The sequence below is a fragment of the Caloenas nicobarica genome, chromosome 16 (genome assembly GCF_036013445.1).
Source record: "Caloenas nicobarica isolate bCalNic1 chromosome 16, bCalNic1.hap1, whole genome shotgun sequence".
In the NCBI taxonomy this organism is placed as follows: Eukaryota; Metazoa; Chordata; class Aves; order Columbiformes; family Columbidae; genus Caloenas; species Caloenas nicobarica.
Window position 1 is genome coordinate 1,526,641 of NC_088260.1, and position 20,406 is coordinate 1,547,046.

At 48.8% G+C, this 20,406-nt stretch overlaps 1 protein-coding gene across 1 annotated transcript in view; it reads right to left on the reverse strand.

Moving 5' to 3' along the window:
* The window catches only part of MMP17 (matrix metallopeptidase 17), a 55,249-nt gene that overhangs the window by 14,170 nt on the left and 20,673 nt on the right, over positions 1-20,406 (reverse strand). Inside the window, exons 2-3 of the mRNA XM_065646516.1 lie at positions 5,880-6,012; positions 3,204-3,330 (exon numbers count right to left, since the gene is read on the reverse strand). Coding sequence (XP_065502588.1) covers positions 3,204-3,330; positions 5,880-6,012 — 260 coding nt within the window. The remainder of the gene's footprint in view (positions 1-3,203; positions 3,331-5,879; positions 6,013-20,406) is intronic.

The window sequence follows — 20,406 nt, forward strand, 5'->3', positions numbered from 1 at the left end:
GTTTAGTCCAGGAATTATGACCTGTCTCCAGGATCTTGGTGCCTAGTCCGCGGTCTCAGATCTGGGGACATTATCAGCTCTTCCCTCCTCAGGTCCCACTCAGCCACGTGAGCTCCTCTCCTCTCCCTTTCTAGCTGTAGAATGAGGATAATAAATCTGATCTCCCTTGTAAAAGGCGGGTGGATAAAAAGTCCTGTCTAAAGAGATAAACATTATTAACATTCATCCCAACCCCTGATTCCAGAAACATTAGATTAAGGCAGAAACAGTATCAATACTTGTTTTGCTTCTTATAAAGAGTCCTGCACCTCTGAGCTGACCCACATTTTATTAACATGCTGCAGGTGTAAGTGAAAAATCCCCCATCCTTTATTCATTACCACCATTGTTTTTCAAGAGAATCCCATCAGGGTTTTCCAATTCAGCATTCAATTTGATTGCCAGAGCTCTGCTAATTGTTTTCAATGAGATTAGGAGAAGACTATAATGCCGATAGGATGTTCATCAGTGCTGTGTTACCCAGTTCCACTGAAAAGGAGACACATTTCTAACAACATACACATGCACACAGGACTAAATAAGCTTCCTCCCACCTTTATTATTATTATTTGTAGTAAACGGTGCTTAGGTACCCAGCGGAAAGCAGAGCTCCTTCTTGGATGTCAGTCCCTCCCAAGACTCTCCTTACAGAACTCCAATCTCAGACATAAGCCCGATGTAGGTAATTGGAGAAAAACCTTTCTGCTCCAGACAGAGATGGTGATGGGGACAGGGCTGCCCTGAGCCCCCTCTGCTTGTCCCAGCCCAAAGAGATTTGGGGTCCAAGGTGGTTAATAAGTACAGGTCAGAGAGGGCTGATCTGCCCGTTTGCTATCGAGGGGCACCCACACCAATGGTTATTTTGATTTCTGGGTTCCTTTTTGGGTTTTGTCCTCCGAAAGACAAAAGTGACGTATGAGAAATCAATCGCTGGTTAATGAAAGCGCTCCTTTACCTTCTGCAGCCCTGAAACCACAGAGAAATAAAATAAATGCTGATAACTACTAAACACAGCAGGCTAAGGATTGCCTGATAAACCCAAATTGATTTTTCCGGGAGAGGGAGGAGACAGTGGAAAAGGTGGATGCTCACTGCCGTGGCACAGGGGTTACCCCACTGGCCAGGGCCACCCGTGGCCCGATGGCCCCAGTCCGGGCTACCCCGGCACTGCTGCCAAACCCCAATGCAACAAGAGGAAAGCGGGAGAGTGTTTGCACCATCCGTCACCCTGGGCAGCCCCCACGGTGGGACGCCACCGGTCAGAGGAGGAAAGCACGAAAATCAGGTCTGTCGCGGGGAAGAGAGTGTGGCATGGGGGTTACCCCGGGTGCAGCCCCTATAGGCCTCTGTACATCCACATGGAGATGCTCCGGGGGTGTCAGAGCTCCGCTGCGGGGGGCTCAGGACGCTCGCAGTGATTGCAGGCAGTGACAGGCAGAATCTCCGCTCCCCTGCCGCCTGCGTCTGCTCCAGCTCCGGCACCCCACGGCCCCAGCATCGCCGCTCAATGACTGCAGCTTTGATGGAGCGGCACCAGGGACTCATCCTTAACGAAAGATGGATGAAAGTCAGCTCAGTTCTGCAGCAGGCTGAGATTTGAGCAAGAAAAAGACCTGGGAAATTTAGAAAGCTGGGCTTTGGCGGCTTCACCATGCCCTGGGGAGCTGAAAGCCGGCAGAGGAGCCACGGCCCCAATGCTGCGTTTCCCAGGACTGCAAGGAACCAGCGGGTGCCCAGGAAGAGGCACATATGCCAGCTGCGAACTCTCCTTCTGTAGAGCATAACCAGAAGCAATAAAGCAAAATTAGCAGAAGAAAAACCAGGCTCCAGACATGAGGAGGAACTCACTGCGGGCAGCTCCCCGCACCGAGGCCAGCAGAGGGCATCCCAAATCTGTCCCTCTGCCTCCCCATCGGCTCACTGAGCAGCCTCCTACCTGCGTACAGTGCAGAAAAAATACAATAATTTTAAAAAAATCCCATGAAAAGAAGATTTATATGCTACAATATCCTGGAAACTTCCCACGGAGATGAGGCACAGTGTGTCTGATGCTGCACTGGGAGGCTCCGAGGCTGCACCACGGGCTGTGCAGGGTGCAGCCTGTACTCTTTTGTTCCCTGACCCCTCCAGTCCCACTGGCTTACTGTACTTAAGAGTAAAAAGTAGAAACCTGAACAACCTGCATGCCTTTAAAATTCTGTTTGCCAAATGCTCCCTTCCCCGTTAGAGCAGATGTCTATCCCAAGACCATCCCTTCATACAGCTTTGCTTACCTGTTTATTCCAGCCCTGCAATTATTCAGGTTTTTCTTTGATTTTTAAATGCATGGCATACTAGTATTTGGGGTTTTTTTGTTGTTGTGTTTTGTTGTGGTTTTTTTTAAATCTTCAATCAATGCGTAAAAGGTAAGCGTGTAAAACTTTATGTTTCTATTGGCAGATTTTCATGGCAGTTTCAAAAAAGCTGTTTTAATCTCAAGTGTTAGATGTAAATACTACATTGGAGTTTCTATAATGCTATAGCCTTCTGTTGGCTTATACAACCACCAGTTATAAAATACAGCCCTTTCTTGAACAAAAGCCAAGATTTTGGAAAGGAACAAAGAATAAAAAGCAGAAATGAGTTTGTCAGGAGATGGAATTTTTATATCATACATATAAAAATGTCTCAGACCTAAACCACTTTTTATGGCAACCTTTGCTGCAGTATCGCGGTTTATTCCTCTTACCCATGAAGATGGGGCTGGTGGACAGGGGGACAGGCTGAGCTTTTATAACATGGGTCACTTCACTACAAGAAGCCATCCGTTAGCTAAAATTGTTTCTTACTGAAGCTGAATTATGTTTATCTTTTCTGAAAATAAGGTCTCAGGGGATGTGCTGGAACATGGACCAAATCCCTGCTAAGGCTACAGTTTCAACACATGTTAACAGCAACAGCCAAGCTGAGATTTGTTACTGCAGTGGGAGGTGGACTCATTTTAGGGACTATGTCAAAAAATCAAAGAAAAGCTTATTATAGCATCTACATGTGTTTTCAGGGTAGTATGAACATCTCGTGGTCCTCACCTTTCTTCAGCAGTTGTTGGAGGAACAATTGCTGTAGCACATGCTTTTCAAGGGAGAAAATGAAGCCCATTTGAACAGCGGAGGAGCAATTCCTACCTCCAAGATAAGTTCCTTTTGCTCCACTTGGTGACAGCCTGAGCGAATCGCTTCCTCCTGGTCTCCGCGGCGCCGAGGTCGGGCAGAGAGCAGCGAGGGGTCTTCATCAGCTCCAGCGTGGCTTCGTCTGGGGTTAGAAAAAAATAATAGAAATCAGGGGAACAGCAGGTCAAGAAATCCCAGGGGGGACAGGGAGAAGGGGAGCGCTGAGGATGCGGCAGCGGAGCGAACGGCAGCGCCTGGGAGCACGTTGGAGCATCTCGTGTGGTGACGCCCAGGGGACACTGAGTCCCCCATGCCACCGTGGCACCACCAGCAGCAGCAGGTCCTGCTGAGCGCCCTTCGTCCAACGCGGGGGCTGCCGGGACGCAACGGGAGACGACATCCCGCGGCCGGGGGGAAGGTGCCAGCTCTGCTCTCAGTGTCAATGGGCAGTTTTATCAGCTTCAGGAGAAAATGTAGGAGGTTACCTCTTGTGTGACACTATGGATCCCAAAAACTTGCGTGGAAAACACCTGTGGCCAGCTTTGATTATATTTTAAAACAAATTTTTAATTATTCTGTTTTACTCTTTCTTATCAATTTTCCCATTATTCCCCTGGCAAAGCAGAGAGACTCACATGTAAATAAACTGCGTCTCTGTTCAGCTAGGAGCTCATTTGGAGAATGTTCATATTATTTCTTTATTTTTAAAACTGACAGAAAGCTTAAAGCCCCTATTCTCACCTGCTGAAAGGCAGACAAGTTGTTTGTTCACCCATTTTCCATGCTGGCTTTACCTCTTCACTTAAACACTTTATTTTCAGGCACAAACCTGTATCTGTGACCTGCCCTGGGCAGCCCCCCACGCTTGTTTCAAACATTCCCTCTAAAAATGCAAATGCATTTAAAATGCCATCCTTGCTCCTGGGCCTCCTGCAGCTCGTGATAAGGCGGAAGAGAAATAATTGCACATGCTCGATTAAGAGCGGGAAGTCCCAGCGACGGGACGCAGGCCGCGGCAGCTCTGGGGCCGGTGGAGGGCAGCCAGGGCCCGGCATGGACACGCACCAGCTGGGTAATTAGCAGCTTCTCGCTAATTCTGTCCAGAGCAGCGGAAGCAAGATGGCCACGTGGCAAGAGGTCACGGCCACCCGTCAGGGAGGGAGGGGAGCACATAATGCTGGCTTTCTCCTGCCCTCAACGAGGACATTGAGAGGAGTGACCTCGGCCACACCGAGGAATTTGTGTCACTTCAGCCTGGCCTTGGACTGTTCCCTCGCAGCCAGATGTGGCCGCCACGCCAGGCAGAAGCCACCCAGCGCCCTGTCCCACGGGTGACGGGCCGTCAGCCGGCAGGGGCGGCCCGGAGCTGCTGGGCTCAGCGAGGCCGAGGAGACCCTGGAGGCCGAGGAGACCCTGGAGGCCGAGGAGACCCTGGCCAGCTCCGCAGGCACCTCCTGGCTCTGTGTGTCACAGCAGGACCCAGCAGCGCTGGGGGGACATGACACCATCTTCTTCCTTCCCCTGCCCCAGTGGTAAAGAAGCCAGAATATCTACATATACAAATTGGGAAGCTTAATCAGGATTTTTCTTCAACTCGATGTGATGCTGCAATTAGGCTTTGAACAGGACAACCTATCAGCCTTAGTTTCTGTCTTTTTTTCCTTGCTTTTTTTTTTTTTTTTTTTTTTTTTTCTTTTTTTGAGCACACCAAGAGCTATTTTAAGCACAGTGGGAACCCCAAGGGTGTGTGGGTCTGGTGAAATAATTGCTTGCCTCAGGTTCTTGAAAGCACAACGCAACAAAGCACCTGAGCCATGTAATTACTCTTACAGCTGCAAACTGGGCTGTATGTTACACCTGGGTGAGCTTTTGCTTTTCCTGGAGATGATGCTACTCCACAACTTGGCACCAAGTCTCCTCTCCTCCCCAGACCTGCAAAGAGCAGTGTAGGGGAAAGGGACCTGGGGGTCCTGGTGGACAGCAGGATGACCATGAGCCAGCACTGTGCCCTTGTGGCCAAGAAGGCCAATGGCATCCTGGGGTGTATTAGAAGGGGGGTGGTTAGTAGGTCCAGAGAGGTTCTCCTTCCCCTCTACTCTGCCCTGGTGAGACCTCATCTGGAATATTGTGTCCAGTTCTGGGCCCCTCAGTTCAAGAAGGACAGGGAACTGCTGGAGAGAGTCCAGCGCAGGGCCACGAAGATGCTGAAGGGAGTGGAGCATCTCCCTTATGAGGAAAGGCTGAGGGAGCTGGGGCTCTTTAGCTTGGAGAAGAGGAGACTGAGGGGTGACCTCATCAATGTTTATAAATATATAAAGGGTGGGTGTCACGAGGATGGAGCTAGGCTCTTCTCGGTGACAACCAACAGTAAGACAAGGGGTAATGGGTTCAAGCTGGAACACAAGAGGTTCCACTTAAATGTGAGAAGAAACTTCTTCTCAGTGAGGGTGATGGAACACTGGAACAGGCTGCCCAGGGGGGTTGTGGATTCTCCTTCTCTGGAGACATTCAAAACCCGCCTGGACGCCTTCCTGTGTAACCTCACCTAAGTTTTCCTGCTCTGGCAGGGGGATTGGACTAGATGATCTTTTGAGGTCCCTTCCAATCCCTAACATTCTGTGATTCTGTGTGATTCTGTGAGCCATCCCTGCATCCCTCTGCACCGGAGAGGAAGGCTCATGGACCACTGACCTAGGACCCCCGTGGCCTCAAGCCCCCCGAAGCGCTGCATGGCGGTGATGGCCTTGGTGAGCTCCTCCTGCGTCTGCAGTTGTCCTGTGACGGGATCCGGAGGAGGCAGGTACCCGAACTTCGTCAGCCAGTCCTGTGAAGCAAGGAAGAAGAGGGATGAGAAAAGGAAAGGAAAGCGTGGAAAGATGCTCTGAAGGTCCCGTCTGCTCCGCTTTGAAATACTTTTCCCATTTACATGTTTATACCTGGCTTCCCCACCAAACCGCGTGGTCTCTGCTAACAAACAGACGCGTCAGGGTGGATCTGTACACATCACTTCAGTAATGGGATCTGGCACCCTTTGTGCGCTCCAAGGGTGACATCTAATTTTGCCACCTGACTGCAGAGCATCTTTAGTGGTGGCGGCAAAGCCCCAGCCCGAGGGTCACACAGACGCCTTTGGTTCTCCCCTGGGACACTGGCAGCTCTTCCTGGGAACTTGTTCCAGCGCTGAGCCCAGCAAGGGGAGGAAAAGAGTCCATGAGGAGATCTGACCTCCGGCCAAGGCTGCAGAGCCACTGGGTTTTGCCCAACTTCGTCTCAGTTGGACCTCTCTAACCTCACATGCTGGGCAGTCACAGTCACCCCAGCAGCACCAGAACTGCCAGAACTGGCTTACTGGTGAAGCTGAAACCTTGGTCACCTGCAGCCCCTGACTGGGACAACTGATTTATTTAAGAAGAGAAATAAATGGCTTTTCTCTCCATGCCTTTGTCCCCACCATTTCCCCACCACTGGCCTCAAAGCATCTCAAGCCAGGTGTGGGTATCTCCACTCTCAGCGGGAACCTGTGGAACAGCCACGCGTCCCTCTGCCAAAGGCTGAGCAAGCACGGCCGCATGCCAGCGATCCCCCTGCCACGGGCACCTCGATAAACCCAACACCAATATTTGATGGGAATTTGCCTCTTGAAGGACAGTACATTTTGAAGATCTTTCTCTTCCTCTTTTCAGCCTGAAACTGATGGAAAAAAAAATGCCATAAATCTCCTTCTTACAACTGCTTTTTAAATGTCTGGTGAATTATCTTTCTAAATCCTTTTTCACCTTCTTTCTCGCTCCCCTCCCTTACCTTGGCAGCAGGATCAGCAAAGAATAATAATACCACATGCAGGGAATGCCATAAACACCTAAATTCTATTTTCTTTATCTGTATCAAGGAAACATTGATCTACTGAGCCTCTTGAAGACGGATATTGATCTACACTTCTACCACGATCAATACGCCATGAATTTATTGTAGTCAGATTAGCGCCAAAAGTCGGTACCTGCTTATTGCTACAGTCTGAACGTCTCCCAGCTCGGTGCCACCTGCAGCAGCCACCTCGGCCACCACAGCATCCCCAGCCCCTCTCTGGCAAACCCAATTAAACAATTCCACACCTACAGAGCTTTGTGGCGGCTCTCCCCACGCGTGGCGTTGCTCCCCATCGGCGAGCACGGTCTCCTCTGCCAGGTTTATCACTCGCAACTCACTTCCACTCCCACTCTCCTTCACCGTTGCCTCACTTTAGCAAGACGGTGTGCTGTTATAGCCAGAGAAAGCAGCTTATCTGGCCACTTCTCGTTGCTTAACGCAGCTCCATCAGCCACCGCCTCGCTGGGAGCACGTTAGCGCTGTCGCAGCCTTCCCTCGCCATCAGGCTGAAGGCCAGGCCGAGCGCGCTCTCCTTTTCTCCCTGCTCCTGTTTGTCCCTTTGCATAGCAAAAACATTTGTGACAGAAATTAGAGATACGATTTGCCCCTGATTGTTCCTGAGAAATCAGCTGTGACACGGAGCTCGGCAGCCAGCCCATCAATTGCTGAGGGTGGTGGGGTTTAATTTGGTTTGTTCCCCAGCCACGGAGACAGTGTCATTTATCCTCTAACGACAGCGGAGCCGATGCTACACCGGAGATGTACATAACTCAGCTTTGCTCAGGTCCTTCTGGAGAGGGAGAGGGCAGCAAAAGGCTGAGGAAAGCAAAGTCACCGTGAGGCCCAGCAAAGGTCCTGCTGACCTTCTCTTTCTTAACCCAAAGGGACAGAAAAGGCACAAACACAAGTGGACACCCCAGAGCAAGTGAGGGGCTCCCTAAAGAGAAGATGGAAGGAACAGGCACATAAAGTCCTTCACCTGATCTACCTTGCACGCACTGATTGTCCTGAATGGGATTTCTCATCGAGACCATCGTGTTCGTCATCTCTCGCTCAGCTTCTCCATCATTTTATAGACCTCTGTGATATCACTCTCATTCATCTCTTTTCCAGTGTACGGGTTCTGCCTTGTTTCCTCTCTCCTTGTAAGCAAAGCTGATCCATAATATTGAACTTTCACATTCCACCTTTACTGTGGCAGAAAATTTCATTAGGGAAAACGCAGCTGGATTTGAAGATGAGAAAGACCAGCAGGAATTGTCTGGCTCATTATCTGCATGCCCTGTGAAAGCTTTTCAGATATTTTCTTGTACTTAATTCAGACAAAAGCTAAACCTATAAACTTCCATAAATGAAAAATACAAAAATATTTTCCACTGAGATGACTTCAACATATTCCCTTCTTATTTCCACTTTTTAATAAAAAAGCTTTTTTCCCCAACTCTCATTAGCTTAAAATGTTTAAATGGCGTTTTAAGCTGGATGCTAAAATTCTCTGAACATATTTCTTGCCCGAGTTGGCACGATAAAAACTTTTCCTTAAAAATGTGCTGCACTAAATGAATTGACCTAATCCCATGAGAAGATTCGGCTTCAGTAATGCCCTGTTTCAAAAGGAAAAAAAATTGCTTCATCAAAAAATTCAGACCAAGCCGATATCTGACCAGGTGTCAGCTCCAAGACGAGCTGGGAACCAGTGTGGCCACGCTACATAACTCACGTCGTGGCCCGGGGTACGTGCCTCAGGCTGGGACGCATGGGCTCCCAGCTCAATTTTTGTGGGAATCACCTCATTGTGTCTCTGGCCCCCAGTTCCTCATCTATCAAATCCTTGCAATGGGCTTCCCTGCTCTCCCATCTACTGGCCCAGTCTGCTCGCACTGGGGGCTCCATCCCCACCCGCGAAGGCTCCTGTCCAACAGGAATGGCCTCAAAGCACAATTTTCCTTTGAAAAGGGACCATGTTCATGGTGATTCAGCAATGTTGCTCCTCCACGGAGCTGCTCCATGTGTGTCTTTGGAGACAGATCGCTCTCATCGTTGGCTAAAAATAAGCTGTATTATTTTTTCTTGTCTGGCTTCTTGTACTGCCGTGGCATAGCGCAATGGGGAAAAAGCCTGCTTCTTGCCTTGAAAAATAGATAAGCAGAATCTAATACTGCAGACTGGTTTCACACGTAATATTTTTTCTTTTAGAGAAGGCACAAAGTTAGGAAAAATGCTAATGAAGTCCTCTCCTTCCCCACAAACAAACCCTGCTTCAGTTTTGGACTGTTTTATTTACTCCTTAAGCCCCTTGAATGGAACACCAGGGCGCGATGCTGCTGTGCAGCAGCAAGGGACTGGGGGTTCCAGGGACAAGCGATGACCCAGAGGACAACACCGGCTCCAGCGGTGGGGAAGCCTCTGCTATCACTTATGCAGAGCTAATTTTCAGATGAAAATGGCAATTTCATTTCTTTCATCTATCCGCCTCCTTTGTATCAATACCCTTTTGTCCTAGAACCTACTTACCTGCTTCATTTTAAAATAGATGTAGATAGCGTCCCTCTTTTATGGAAGATTTATGAGCTCTGTAGGTTTGCTTTTACAAATATTAATATTATATAAGCTTATGGGCTTATTCAACTGCCACAGGCAAAAAAAGTCTCAGTCAGCAAGTTTTCTTCCTGATGATTTCTTTTTAAGGGTTGTAGGTTGGCATTTACAAGACGACAAACTCATTCAGGATAACAAGGAGAGGATAAACAGGATAAACAGCAAAACAGAAATCAGGATAAGCAGAAAAACACTCTACCCAGGCCAGTTCCATGCTTCTGCCTGCTCTTGTATTATTATAATGACCATGTTTCTAAAGCTTAGCCCCCAAAAATTAGGGTACTTTTTTTTTTTCCTTGGTGCTGCATAAACATACAGGAAAACCAAACAAAACAGCCTGAATCCTGTGGAATTTCTGATACTCCCTTTGCTCAGGAATCTTGTTTTACCTGACACATCACCAAGTGGAGAGAAGAGCAGAGATTTAGCCCCAGCCACTGGCTCCTCTGCAGATGGAGAGGATGCTGCTATATCCCAATTTCTAAACTTAGAAAGCTCTCTTTCCTGCTGGAAGTCCCTTTATACTGTAGGTGCAGCCGTGCTTTGCACACGCCAGGGAAGAAAATCCAAATACACTATTCAACAAATTTAATGACCCAGATTACTAAAATAAAGCTACAACGCAAACATCCAGAACTAATTTCCAAATGACACTTCACTTTATCTCTGCAGCTACCATTAAACAGGGTGGAAGCGTTTAAAAAAAAAAAAAAAAAAAAATCACCATCACCACAAGCTAGATTAAAGGGAAATTGCTTTTGGCTGTTTGAGTTTTTCTTCCAAGTTTTCAAAGGTTTATAGTATTCAAATTTTTTACAGTCATTTCCTGAGATCAAACAGCCCCAGGAACAACGCCCATTAATTAGAGCAACACATATGGTGCCGCAATCCTCCAAGGAGCGCGCTCCTGCGATGTAACAGCCTTTGGGCCACGCAAACCCCATAATCTTCCAAAGGTTGCTCCACACCTCTCTGATGAGCTATCGCACGCACATAGTCAGCTGATTAATTCATTAGGAGAAAAAACTGCAGTTTGGATTAGAACCAGGTTTAGTTGCTGCCACTGCTGAATGGCGGGACTGGTTTCATTAGACCACGCCGGAGGAGTCGCTGGAATCCAAACAGCAATTTAATTCCAGCAAACGCTGTGCACAGAATCCAGGGTAGAAGTTAACGCAGCTGCTAATATCTCCTCTCCCTATTACTTTCAGCGTTCAATTAGGTTAACAACAGCGGTGTTGCGAAAGGCCACAACCTACAAGTCCTGAAGACCACGGGTCCCTTGGCACGGGACACATCTCGCCAGTTGGTGGCATTGGACCTGGGACATCCAGGTCATGAAGGATCCAGCAGAGAGAGCACCTCGTGCCCCGGCCAGCGACTGGATGCCAACTTGGCTGCCTGCAGGACTCGTTGGACGTGATCAGGTCTTGGCCGTAGCCCCAAACGCTCGTTTGCAGGGCTCTGATCACGGTACGGCTCTCCCGGGCGCTGCGGGGTGATGTTCTCCACCGGGTGAGCTGGACACAGAAGACGGCTGGCGTGATTTGAGAGCAAACTTCAGCCACTCTGCGGTAGATGTTACACAAAGTGTAAGCATTTCTTTGGTTGGATGGGTACCAAGAGCACTCCAGAAACACAGAGTTAATCAAGAGATGTTGTAGAAGCAGAAGGAAATTCTCTGCAGACGGCAGAAACAGCCTTCTCAACCTCTTTGAACTGAAGATCAAAGAAACAATTCCCACCCATAGAAGGCAGGCAGAACAGTGCAGCGCAGGACAGTGTTTCCTACAGCTGCTTTAGATTTATTTTCAGAGTAAGAAAAAATGAGAAAACATATAAACAAGGTACAGATTATTCTGTATTTTCAACGTAAATGTGTATTTTTCTTGGTGGAGATTTAATACATCAGGGAGGCCTACAATCACTGGAGGTTTTTCAGCACATCCTGAAAATTTCCACTCAAAGGCAATGAATGATGCAATAAATTTGTGTGTAATTGAAACCTCACATGACCATCAAAAAAGGAGTTTCAATGGGAGTAGTTTCTTGGTTTTAAATCAGCCCTAGTTTTGCATAATGCTGCCTGTCCCGCTGAAGCATCCTTTTTCATCAATGAGTTATTAAGGAAGGAAAAGAAGAAAGTCCTGACATGTAATCATCTGTTGAATTGTGATGGGAAGCTAAGTAAATGACAATTTTTTTTTAATCTTGCTGCAAAAATAGCTATGAACCGCAAAACTCATTGCTTAATGTGGTTTATGAAAATAGCCCTGCTCCTTTTGTGGGGGTGCAGTGGAGGCTGTTGCGGGGGGCGCAGGAGGCTCTCCCTGGCAGAACTGTGTCACGGTGACAGATGCCACTGGCCGAATTCTTGTGCTGAACAGCAAACTTGGGACTTGGACTTTCCCAGAATATTCCCAGCCCTGCTCACTGCAAAGGAAAGTGCCAACATTTGCATTAAAAATAAAAATGTAATGAGTTCTAGTCCTCTGGTGGGCACAGAGGCAAATAACATTACCGGGAGGATCTAAACAACCCCAATACTCTATTTCATTGAGAAGCACAGTAAGTAATTACCATTGCAACATATGGCACATAAACACCCACTGCAGAGTTTGGTTGTGCTTTAAAAATCTACTTGAGAGCATCTGTGCTGCTGGTACCTGGGCTGTGCCCGGCTGTGTCTGTGTGACGGAGCACGGGGGCTGTTGGGTTAATTCACGGGCCCGCTCGGGCTCCGTTTACACAGGATGAACCAGGGTACGGCCTCGACTGGTGAGTCCAGGTAGGATGGACAGTGGCCAGGAAGGGTGGAGGAAAAAGCCCAACTCAGTGTGAGAGATGGCGCAACTGGAAACTATGAGACCTGCCACTCTTAAAGCAGCATTCAAAGCTCTCACAAAACCCCAGGCAGATGCTTATCCTGATGCCAGCTCCCCTGTGTGCTGGAGCTCGGCAGCCAGAGGCCACCCAGAGCCAGGGACCACGTCCCCAGCACACCTCCTCCCACCAGCATCACTGCTGATATGCACCAGGGCCAGAGACCACGTCCCCAGCACACCTCCTCCTACCAGCATCACTGCTGATGTGCACCAGGGCCAGGGACCATGTCCCCAGCACACCTCCTCCCACCAGCATCACTGCTGATGTGCACCAGGGCCAGGGACCATGTCCCCAGCACACCTCCTCCTACCAGCATCACTGCTTATATGCTCCGAGCACACCCACAGGTGCAACTGGACCATATCTAACCTCAGATCTGGTGTGACAGAGTTAAATTAAATGTCCCCAGATATAGTTCTTACAGCATTTGTAAGCCCAGGAGAACTCTCCTCCCCATGTACCCAGCCACCGTCCACACGTAGCCAGGGAGGAGGTTTCCCTGCTCAACACAGAGCAATAAATCATGGCAAGAGGTTGCCTCATCCCTGAAATCACATCCTCTCTGTATGAGGAGGATCAAAGCCAAGACTTTGTCAATTCAGGGTTTTCTGGGCACAGGACATGGGAACGTCCGTGGTTTCCTGGATGATTTTGCACAAGACTCAGCAGCATCTGAAGCAGCCGGGGGGCTGCTGAGAGCGGAGCCAGCTGGACAGTGCTCCTCAGGAAACATCTGGAGATGGACAGAGTGCACAAAAGGACCTCGACCCTCCCCTCCCTGCACTCCACCTCATCTCACCCATAGAGCAGGGGGGTGGCAGAGAGGACAGCTGCTGTCCCTTGCCCAAGGGGAATCCTGGATCAGGAGGCTCCCCAGCGCTATCCACTGTGGGAGCTGGGACGCTCAGGGCTCTGCAAGATGGGCTCTCCAGGGGTTTGGTTCATCTCAGCACACAGATGTTTAATTAAAATCTCCAAGCCTCCCATGTATCCGATATGGGACTGTTGACGTCACCCAAGCAGACTGTGCAGAGAACTTTCAAACACTCCTGTCCTCCAGCTGGACCAGGACCAAGATGAGCAAGAAAATGATGAATTCTTCTAAAAGAAGAACAAATTGCTCCTTACCAAAGTGCAAACACACAGCAAGTCTCTCCTAGGGGATGACTTTAGAGGTCCTCATTTCCCTTAATGAGCTTGTCCATCTCATTGGACCCAAACTGTGTGTTTGCTCATGGTACATAGGGAAAGTCAATGATACACTGAGAACACAATGGCACTAATCTATATTCTCTACTGGTCTCACCGAGATGAACTCCTGCTCTTCTGGTTTCAGTGATTGAACAAACCACGTCTAGTACCTTACTGAATAGACCGCTGTACATTGAAACAGACCTCTCACTAACTCTATTTATTGGATCTTTTCTCAGGACAGTGTCTCCTCCAGGACACGCTTCAGACCCGACTTTCTCTCTGCAGCATGACTGGTAACACCAGAGCTTGCCCTGCCCTGTGCATGTCCTCACTCACAGCTCTCAGCCTCCATCCCAGCTTAACAATTTCCCCATTTACAGCAGCCAACAACATTTTACCTGGATGGATTGACTCAGCTGCACATCTCTCCTCCACTCAATTAGTTTGGAGATCAGTGGCTTGTTCCTCCCCCTTGGAGCATCACTCTTCCCTCCAGCTAGGTAGCCTTGGTTTTCAAGATAACCTTAGGACACAGACTGCCTGTTCAAATATGCTCACAGCATGGCTCAATGTCCCTTTCCAGAGACTGCAGAAATTCTCTAGTCCTCCGCAAACTGGGAATTCAAAAGCTGTTATCGCCGTGCTCTGTGCGAGGCTGCTCACAACAGCCGCAGTCCCTGGGTTTCCTTCAGCAGCTTTTAGATGGGGTCTTAGCTGCATCTTCCCATTTAGTCCATTTAGTTTTTAGCAATGAAAATATTATGATGTTAATAAATCCATAAATCAGAAGCTGCGCTGGCATGTGAAATAGAGCATCTATTTGGGAGAGAATTAATCCCACTCATGTCTCCTGTCCCTGGATCTATGTGACTACAGGAATAACACATTTGCTACGCGGTTGGCTTTGCTGCTTCCCCCAGCCTCTTCAAACCAGCGGGATTACAAAGAGTTTTTCTTGTTGACAGGCTCTTTCTATTAGCTGTACAAGTGTCTTGAACAATTATTGATGCTGTGGGCAAGTGCAAACAGGAAAAAAAAGAGAAGGAACCTTCTCTTCGTGAGCAAGGCTGTTAAATCAAAGGAAGCAATAATACTGCAGCTCACAGGTGACCGGCCCACAGGCACAAACACCCAGAGCTCTGCAAAACTTCAGAAGCACCCACAGGCTGTGCGAGCTGGAAGAGGTCACCCGGTTACCCACCGAATGGTTGCAGATGAAAAAAAGAAATCCCTACATCACCACAAAGCATTGGACAACTTGCAAAACATGCCAAGAGTTCTTTCATTATTAAAACAAACTAACTGAAATGAATAATTTAACCAGCTCTGACTAGTCCAGGGCATTTTCCTGTGGCTACCAGGGTGACTCTGCTTTCAGTGAGAACTGGTGTTAATCATGACCTGGGACCCAAGCAGTTTGGCAGAAAAATGGAACAAAGCCGAAACCAAACAAAAACACAGATTGTATCCCTAGAGGAATTCAAATTATACAGTACCTGAATTTGGCAAACGAGCTGAACCATGCAATGCAGAACTTGCTTTTACCAGCACTTCCCCCCTCCAAAATGCCAATTTAAATAATAATAAATCTACACAGCTATACACACTGCTATCTCTTGAGGCACTACAAGCCAGACCAAACCGTGCAGCACCACTTGTGTGTGCACCAGAGCACCGCGGATGGACAAACAGCAATAACCAGCTCCTGCCCCAGAGCAAGTGCCAAGGAGCCGGGTGCCGACCCCTTGTCTCATTGAGGACGGCGTCCCTCCAGCCACGCACAGCAGACATGCCCCTCTGCAAACCAGCCCGCAGGCTGCAGCGAGGGTGCTTTGCTAAGCACAGACATTGCGGGTGCTCGGGATCATCTCCAGGCTCCCATGGGTGGGGTTGAAGCCAAGGAGGTGCCAGGGAAAAGGGCTCCTCATTCTGCATGGGGCCCCCCAAACCTGAGGCTTGGCGAGCAGGGGCCAGGCTTGGCTGAGCGTTGCCCGGGCACAACCGCGTCCCTAATTAGGAGCCCTCATTCCCAGCTCTGACCGGCAGCAGCAAGAAGCCTTGGAAGTGCCTGCTGTGACTGATGGCACCGGCAGCGCAGCACCCCCTCGGTCAGAGGTGATGTTTTATGCGCAGGCTGCAGATAATAAATAATATTTGGGTGGCTTTTAACGTCCCCTTGAAGAACGTGGGTACAGAGCATTGCTGTTGTGACTCACAACTCTCTGTAGGGACAGGGACTGGGTAGCCACGCACTGAAGGACATGCTGTCCCTACGTACCCACACACAGCTTCCAATAGCCCCTTCAGGAGGCTGGTCCCGGGGACACCAGCACCTCCAGGCACCCCAACGCTGGGTTCCTGCCTAGTGGCTCAGTGCCACATACCCACAGCCACAGGGTCACCCTGCTGCCTTCTCACCAGGCTGCAGACCTAAAGCCCCGCACTGTTTTCCAGGTGGGCTCAGACAGGTGGGGGACAGCAGCAGGGACGAATCTTTTCCCAGCGCGATGGCCATCGCTGTGGCTGCAGCCATGCACAGCACCTCGTATCCAAGCCTGATCTTAATTACAACGGCACCTCTTTACTTGCTGCGGCCCTGATCGAACCAACATGGCATGTGCAAATTAAAGCCAGCGCCTGCGATTTTCTACATCAAAAGCCACTCCGAGCTCGTGATAAAGGAGCCTACTCTCCCTACCACCCTTGAGCCTGCATCTCTGCACATCCCCTGCCCAGCACAGCTGGCAACAGGCACATTTATGCACAAAGATCATCTCTCTCCCACTGGGTAGCAAATGATGAAATGAAAAGATTATAAAACTTACATATTTGAAAAAGCTCTAATGTGAAAATATCCCCAATCTTCTGTGTCCTCTCTACAGTGCTGATACAGCCTGACACAGCTGGAGGCATCCTTCACCTTTCTACACGTCAGCAGCCAGACTTTATGCACCTATTAGATCTATTTGCAGTGGCAAGCAGATATTGAGATTAAGAGATTTCAGCTTCCCAGCCATGGACCCCACGCTGAGACCCAGGTAAGAGGATCCCATCTAATAGCTGCTCTCCTGGACCCTCAGCCACGTTTCCCTGCCCTCCAGGCTGGGTTGGCCCCTCACGTCATAATCCCTAGAGCATAAGCAATAAAGGAAGATGGATGTTTTTATCTTGTTGAAGCATCGCTAAAGGTACGTTTCCCCTCTGTGAGGGCTGTGGGCAGTGGCAAGACGAGGCAGATGGATCCTGTTATGGGAAGCCCCTGCTCTGCGCTCACAAGGTTTACGCAGAAATTCATCCCCTGGCGCCTTCCTCAGACTGTTCCAGCAGGAACAACGCAGACTAACTCTTGATACCAATCAGAGTCATTAAATGGAGAGGTCTCACATTCCTACATAAGCAGAATATGAAATGCAGAGGAACTCCTGGAACAGACCATCCTGCACAGAACGGAAAAATCCACCTGGTAAATTGGATATATTTAATCACACCAGGTTTGTTTTGCCCTTTTTTTTTTTTTCTTAAAGGCCCATATATTTTGACTCCTTCGGCTTCATGACACAAGCTCTGTCAACGTCTTTGATTGAAAATGTCAAAGTGACTGTCTGCATCACGTCACAAGCAGAGTCTCTCTCCTTGCAGCACCAGGACAGCTCTTCATCCGGAGCAGAGACATGGCCCGGCACGCTGAGCGGCTGCAAGGACCATTTGTCACCTCCATGGGAGCCAACCAGCCAGGCCTGCTGTCTCCTGCCCTAAATACCACACAAATGACCTCATCTCCTGCTGACCCTTGTGCAGGAAGGTAATCCACATCATCCTGCAATGCAGAGTATATATAGGTACTGCCAGTTGGACTAAAACTGCCCACAAGTTTTATTTTTCATAAAGGTGAATCCTTATTCCTCCTTAACGCGCCAACTCTTCCTGCATTGCTTGGGAAAGGAAGGATGCTGCTGTGCCCAAATGGCAGCGAGCACAGGAGAGCTATAAAAATATCAGTAAGTAAGTGTTATGCCCTCTTTAACACAGGGAACAAGGCAATTTGACCTTTCCAGACACCTGTGGCTGTCTCCAGCTCCACCCCTGCTGTTCAGGAGATGTCCTGGGGTACACCTGCCCCACAGAACACAAAGGTAGCACAGGGAGCTTTCAAACAGCTCTAAGCAGCTTAGATGCTGAGACCTGTCTATCTGCAAACACAAACTACATTTGTTCTGTTCAGTTGGGGTTTTTTCCCTTCTTTTTTTCTATATGCCACAGCCACCAGCTTAGACATTATCCTGTATTTTCTTCCATAGCAAGGCTGCAGTTCTGCTGCTGTGCAATTAACCCACTTTAGCAGACAGCTGTCCCGCGGGAAAACCCCAGCAGCAGAGCAGAGGTAGGACACAGCCCCTTCCTCAAAGAGATGTGACTTTCAAAGCATAATTAGGCCAATTTCAGTGATCAAGCTATTAAACTGAGTTAATCTTGTTCTTGGTAAAATAACCAAAGAAATCAAAACATAAACCCCTAAGTTAATGCAAATTTAAGCTTTCGCGTTGATTGCCCATCACACATTTATTTCATTGTTTAATCTAGCAGCACCAAAATTAACATTCTTCTAGCAACGGTACAAATAATAATCCTCAGTGCCTTTCAGCAAGCGATAGCATCTCTGGCTCCAAGGCTGCTGTCCTGCAGGGCTGTGCAGAGGCTACGCGCAGACAGGCAGAGCCCGTCCTTCCCCCAAAGAGATCTATCTCTCCATGTCAGCAGGAGAAATGGCAAAAGGGAAATGGGGAGGAGGCGGCGTGGGCTGGAGGTCACACGGCAGGGAGCACAGCATGTTCCCGCATCCCGGGCAGATGCTTGGCCACCGAACCTCGGTGCCTCTCAGCAATTATTCACAGCAGTGCTTTACATTATGCATTATTGTCTCGCCTTTTTTTCCTGGTTAAGGCCTCAGGTTAAAAACTTTTAAAAAAATTATTATTATTATTATTATTATGATTTTTGATCTTTTGGGAAGTACTTGCAACTGCTGGAGCGCTGCTGGGGAGGCAGCGCGGCAGTGATGCTGTCAGCTGGCTCCCTGCCAGCACGCATCAGGCCATAATGGTTAATGAACCCCTTGTAGCCTTTGTTTTGCTCCCTTTTCTGTATTTAATTTCACCGTTTAGAAGGCCCTTGGGAAAAGTGATGGGTTTGCATGCGAGTGTCCTGCGAGTTTTCAGCAAGAAATCCGGTTTCTGTGAGCAGGGATGCAGCCGAGAGCCTGCGTTCAATGAGGTTATGTCAGAGCTGGCTGTGTGGGAATAGCAGGGGGGTGGCAAGAACCTTTCCTTTTTCTCCCCTCTCCTTTTTTTTTTTTAAACTTTCCATAAATGAATGTTTTTTGCCATCTTTCCCCTCTGCTTTCTGCTTTGGCAACGAGCTGGTAGCGTGGCTCGGTGGGTGGCGAAGCAAGCAGACAAACTGAGGCACGCGGAGCTCCCTGAGGATCCCCAAATAAAAGCGTTTCTGCTCCCGACAAAATGAAACTCTGAGGTGGGAAAGCCAATTAGATTTTGCCATTGAGGGCTGTGTTGCCTGATTCCCCACGGACATGGGGACATCACAGCTGGACAAACACCAGCCTGGTCCAACAAGGAGAAGAACTGACCTGCTCCAAGAGTAAAGTTACTCCACAGCAGCCAACACCAGACATCAGAGCCCCTTCCTCTGCCGCTGCTCTTGGACAACCCACGGAGGGCTGGTTTCACCCAGCTGTACTGACCTCAGTCATCCTGATGCTTGATTTTGATCTGTTTCTTTTCTTGCCTTAATACAAAGACCTCACTTGGCTTTGGACAACTTATCCATCAGGCTGAGCTTTCAAAGCAATAAAAGAAGATGTCCCAAGTCCATCTTGTAGACAGGGGAAGAAATCTCGCAGACAGGAGTTGCCACAAGTAAGGACAGCATTATTATGTATATATTCTGTGAATTAATGCCTTTTAGCTAAGCTACCAAGACTTGAATCTCTTCCAGCCCATAGGCTCATGGTTTTACTAAGTAGCAAGTATTGACTTTTAAAAAGGCCAAGATAATTTTATGACCATGAAGAATATTTCAAGCTATACAAAGTTAGATAATGGCATGACGGGGGAAGAAATCAAACCAGTTCACATATATCAGGCCTTAATTACTGACTGACAACAGCCAGGAATGAATTTTTCCTTTCAGAAGCTGCATTTCATACACTGTTAGAGACGGGGCTGGCGGGAGCCAAGAGCACATTCGCCCTTCATGGGACGGGCTCGGAGAAGGAGAACCAAGACCTGGGCTCCCACCAGCGCATCGGGACCCTGCCCGGCCTGACCCAGCGTCCTCCGCCGTCAGGACAACCCTTCTCTCGACCGCTGGGCGGATACACATTTACCTCCCCAAACCATCCAAATACAGAGCAAAAGCCACGGGCACGGAGCATATGCCGGTGCTCCAGAGGAAAGAGGGGAGAAAACACAGTGTCAAAACACACAGGAGACAGTTTCTCTGCGGCCAACATGGAAGGAGAAAATAAAAAAAAAAAAGGCAAGTTAATAGAGTGGAGAGGCTAAAGAATCAAACAGTAGCCAAAATTATATGAGATTAATTGAGCTTGCTGGATGGGCGGGAAGGAGCAGCGCAGCCGGGGGGCAGGAGCTGGGTG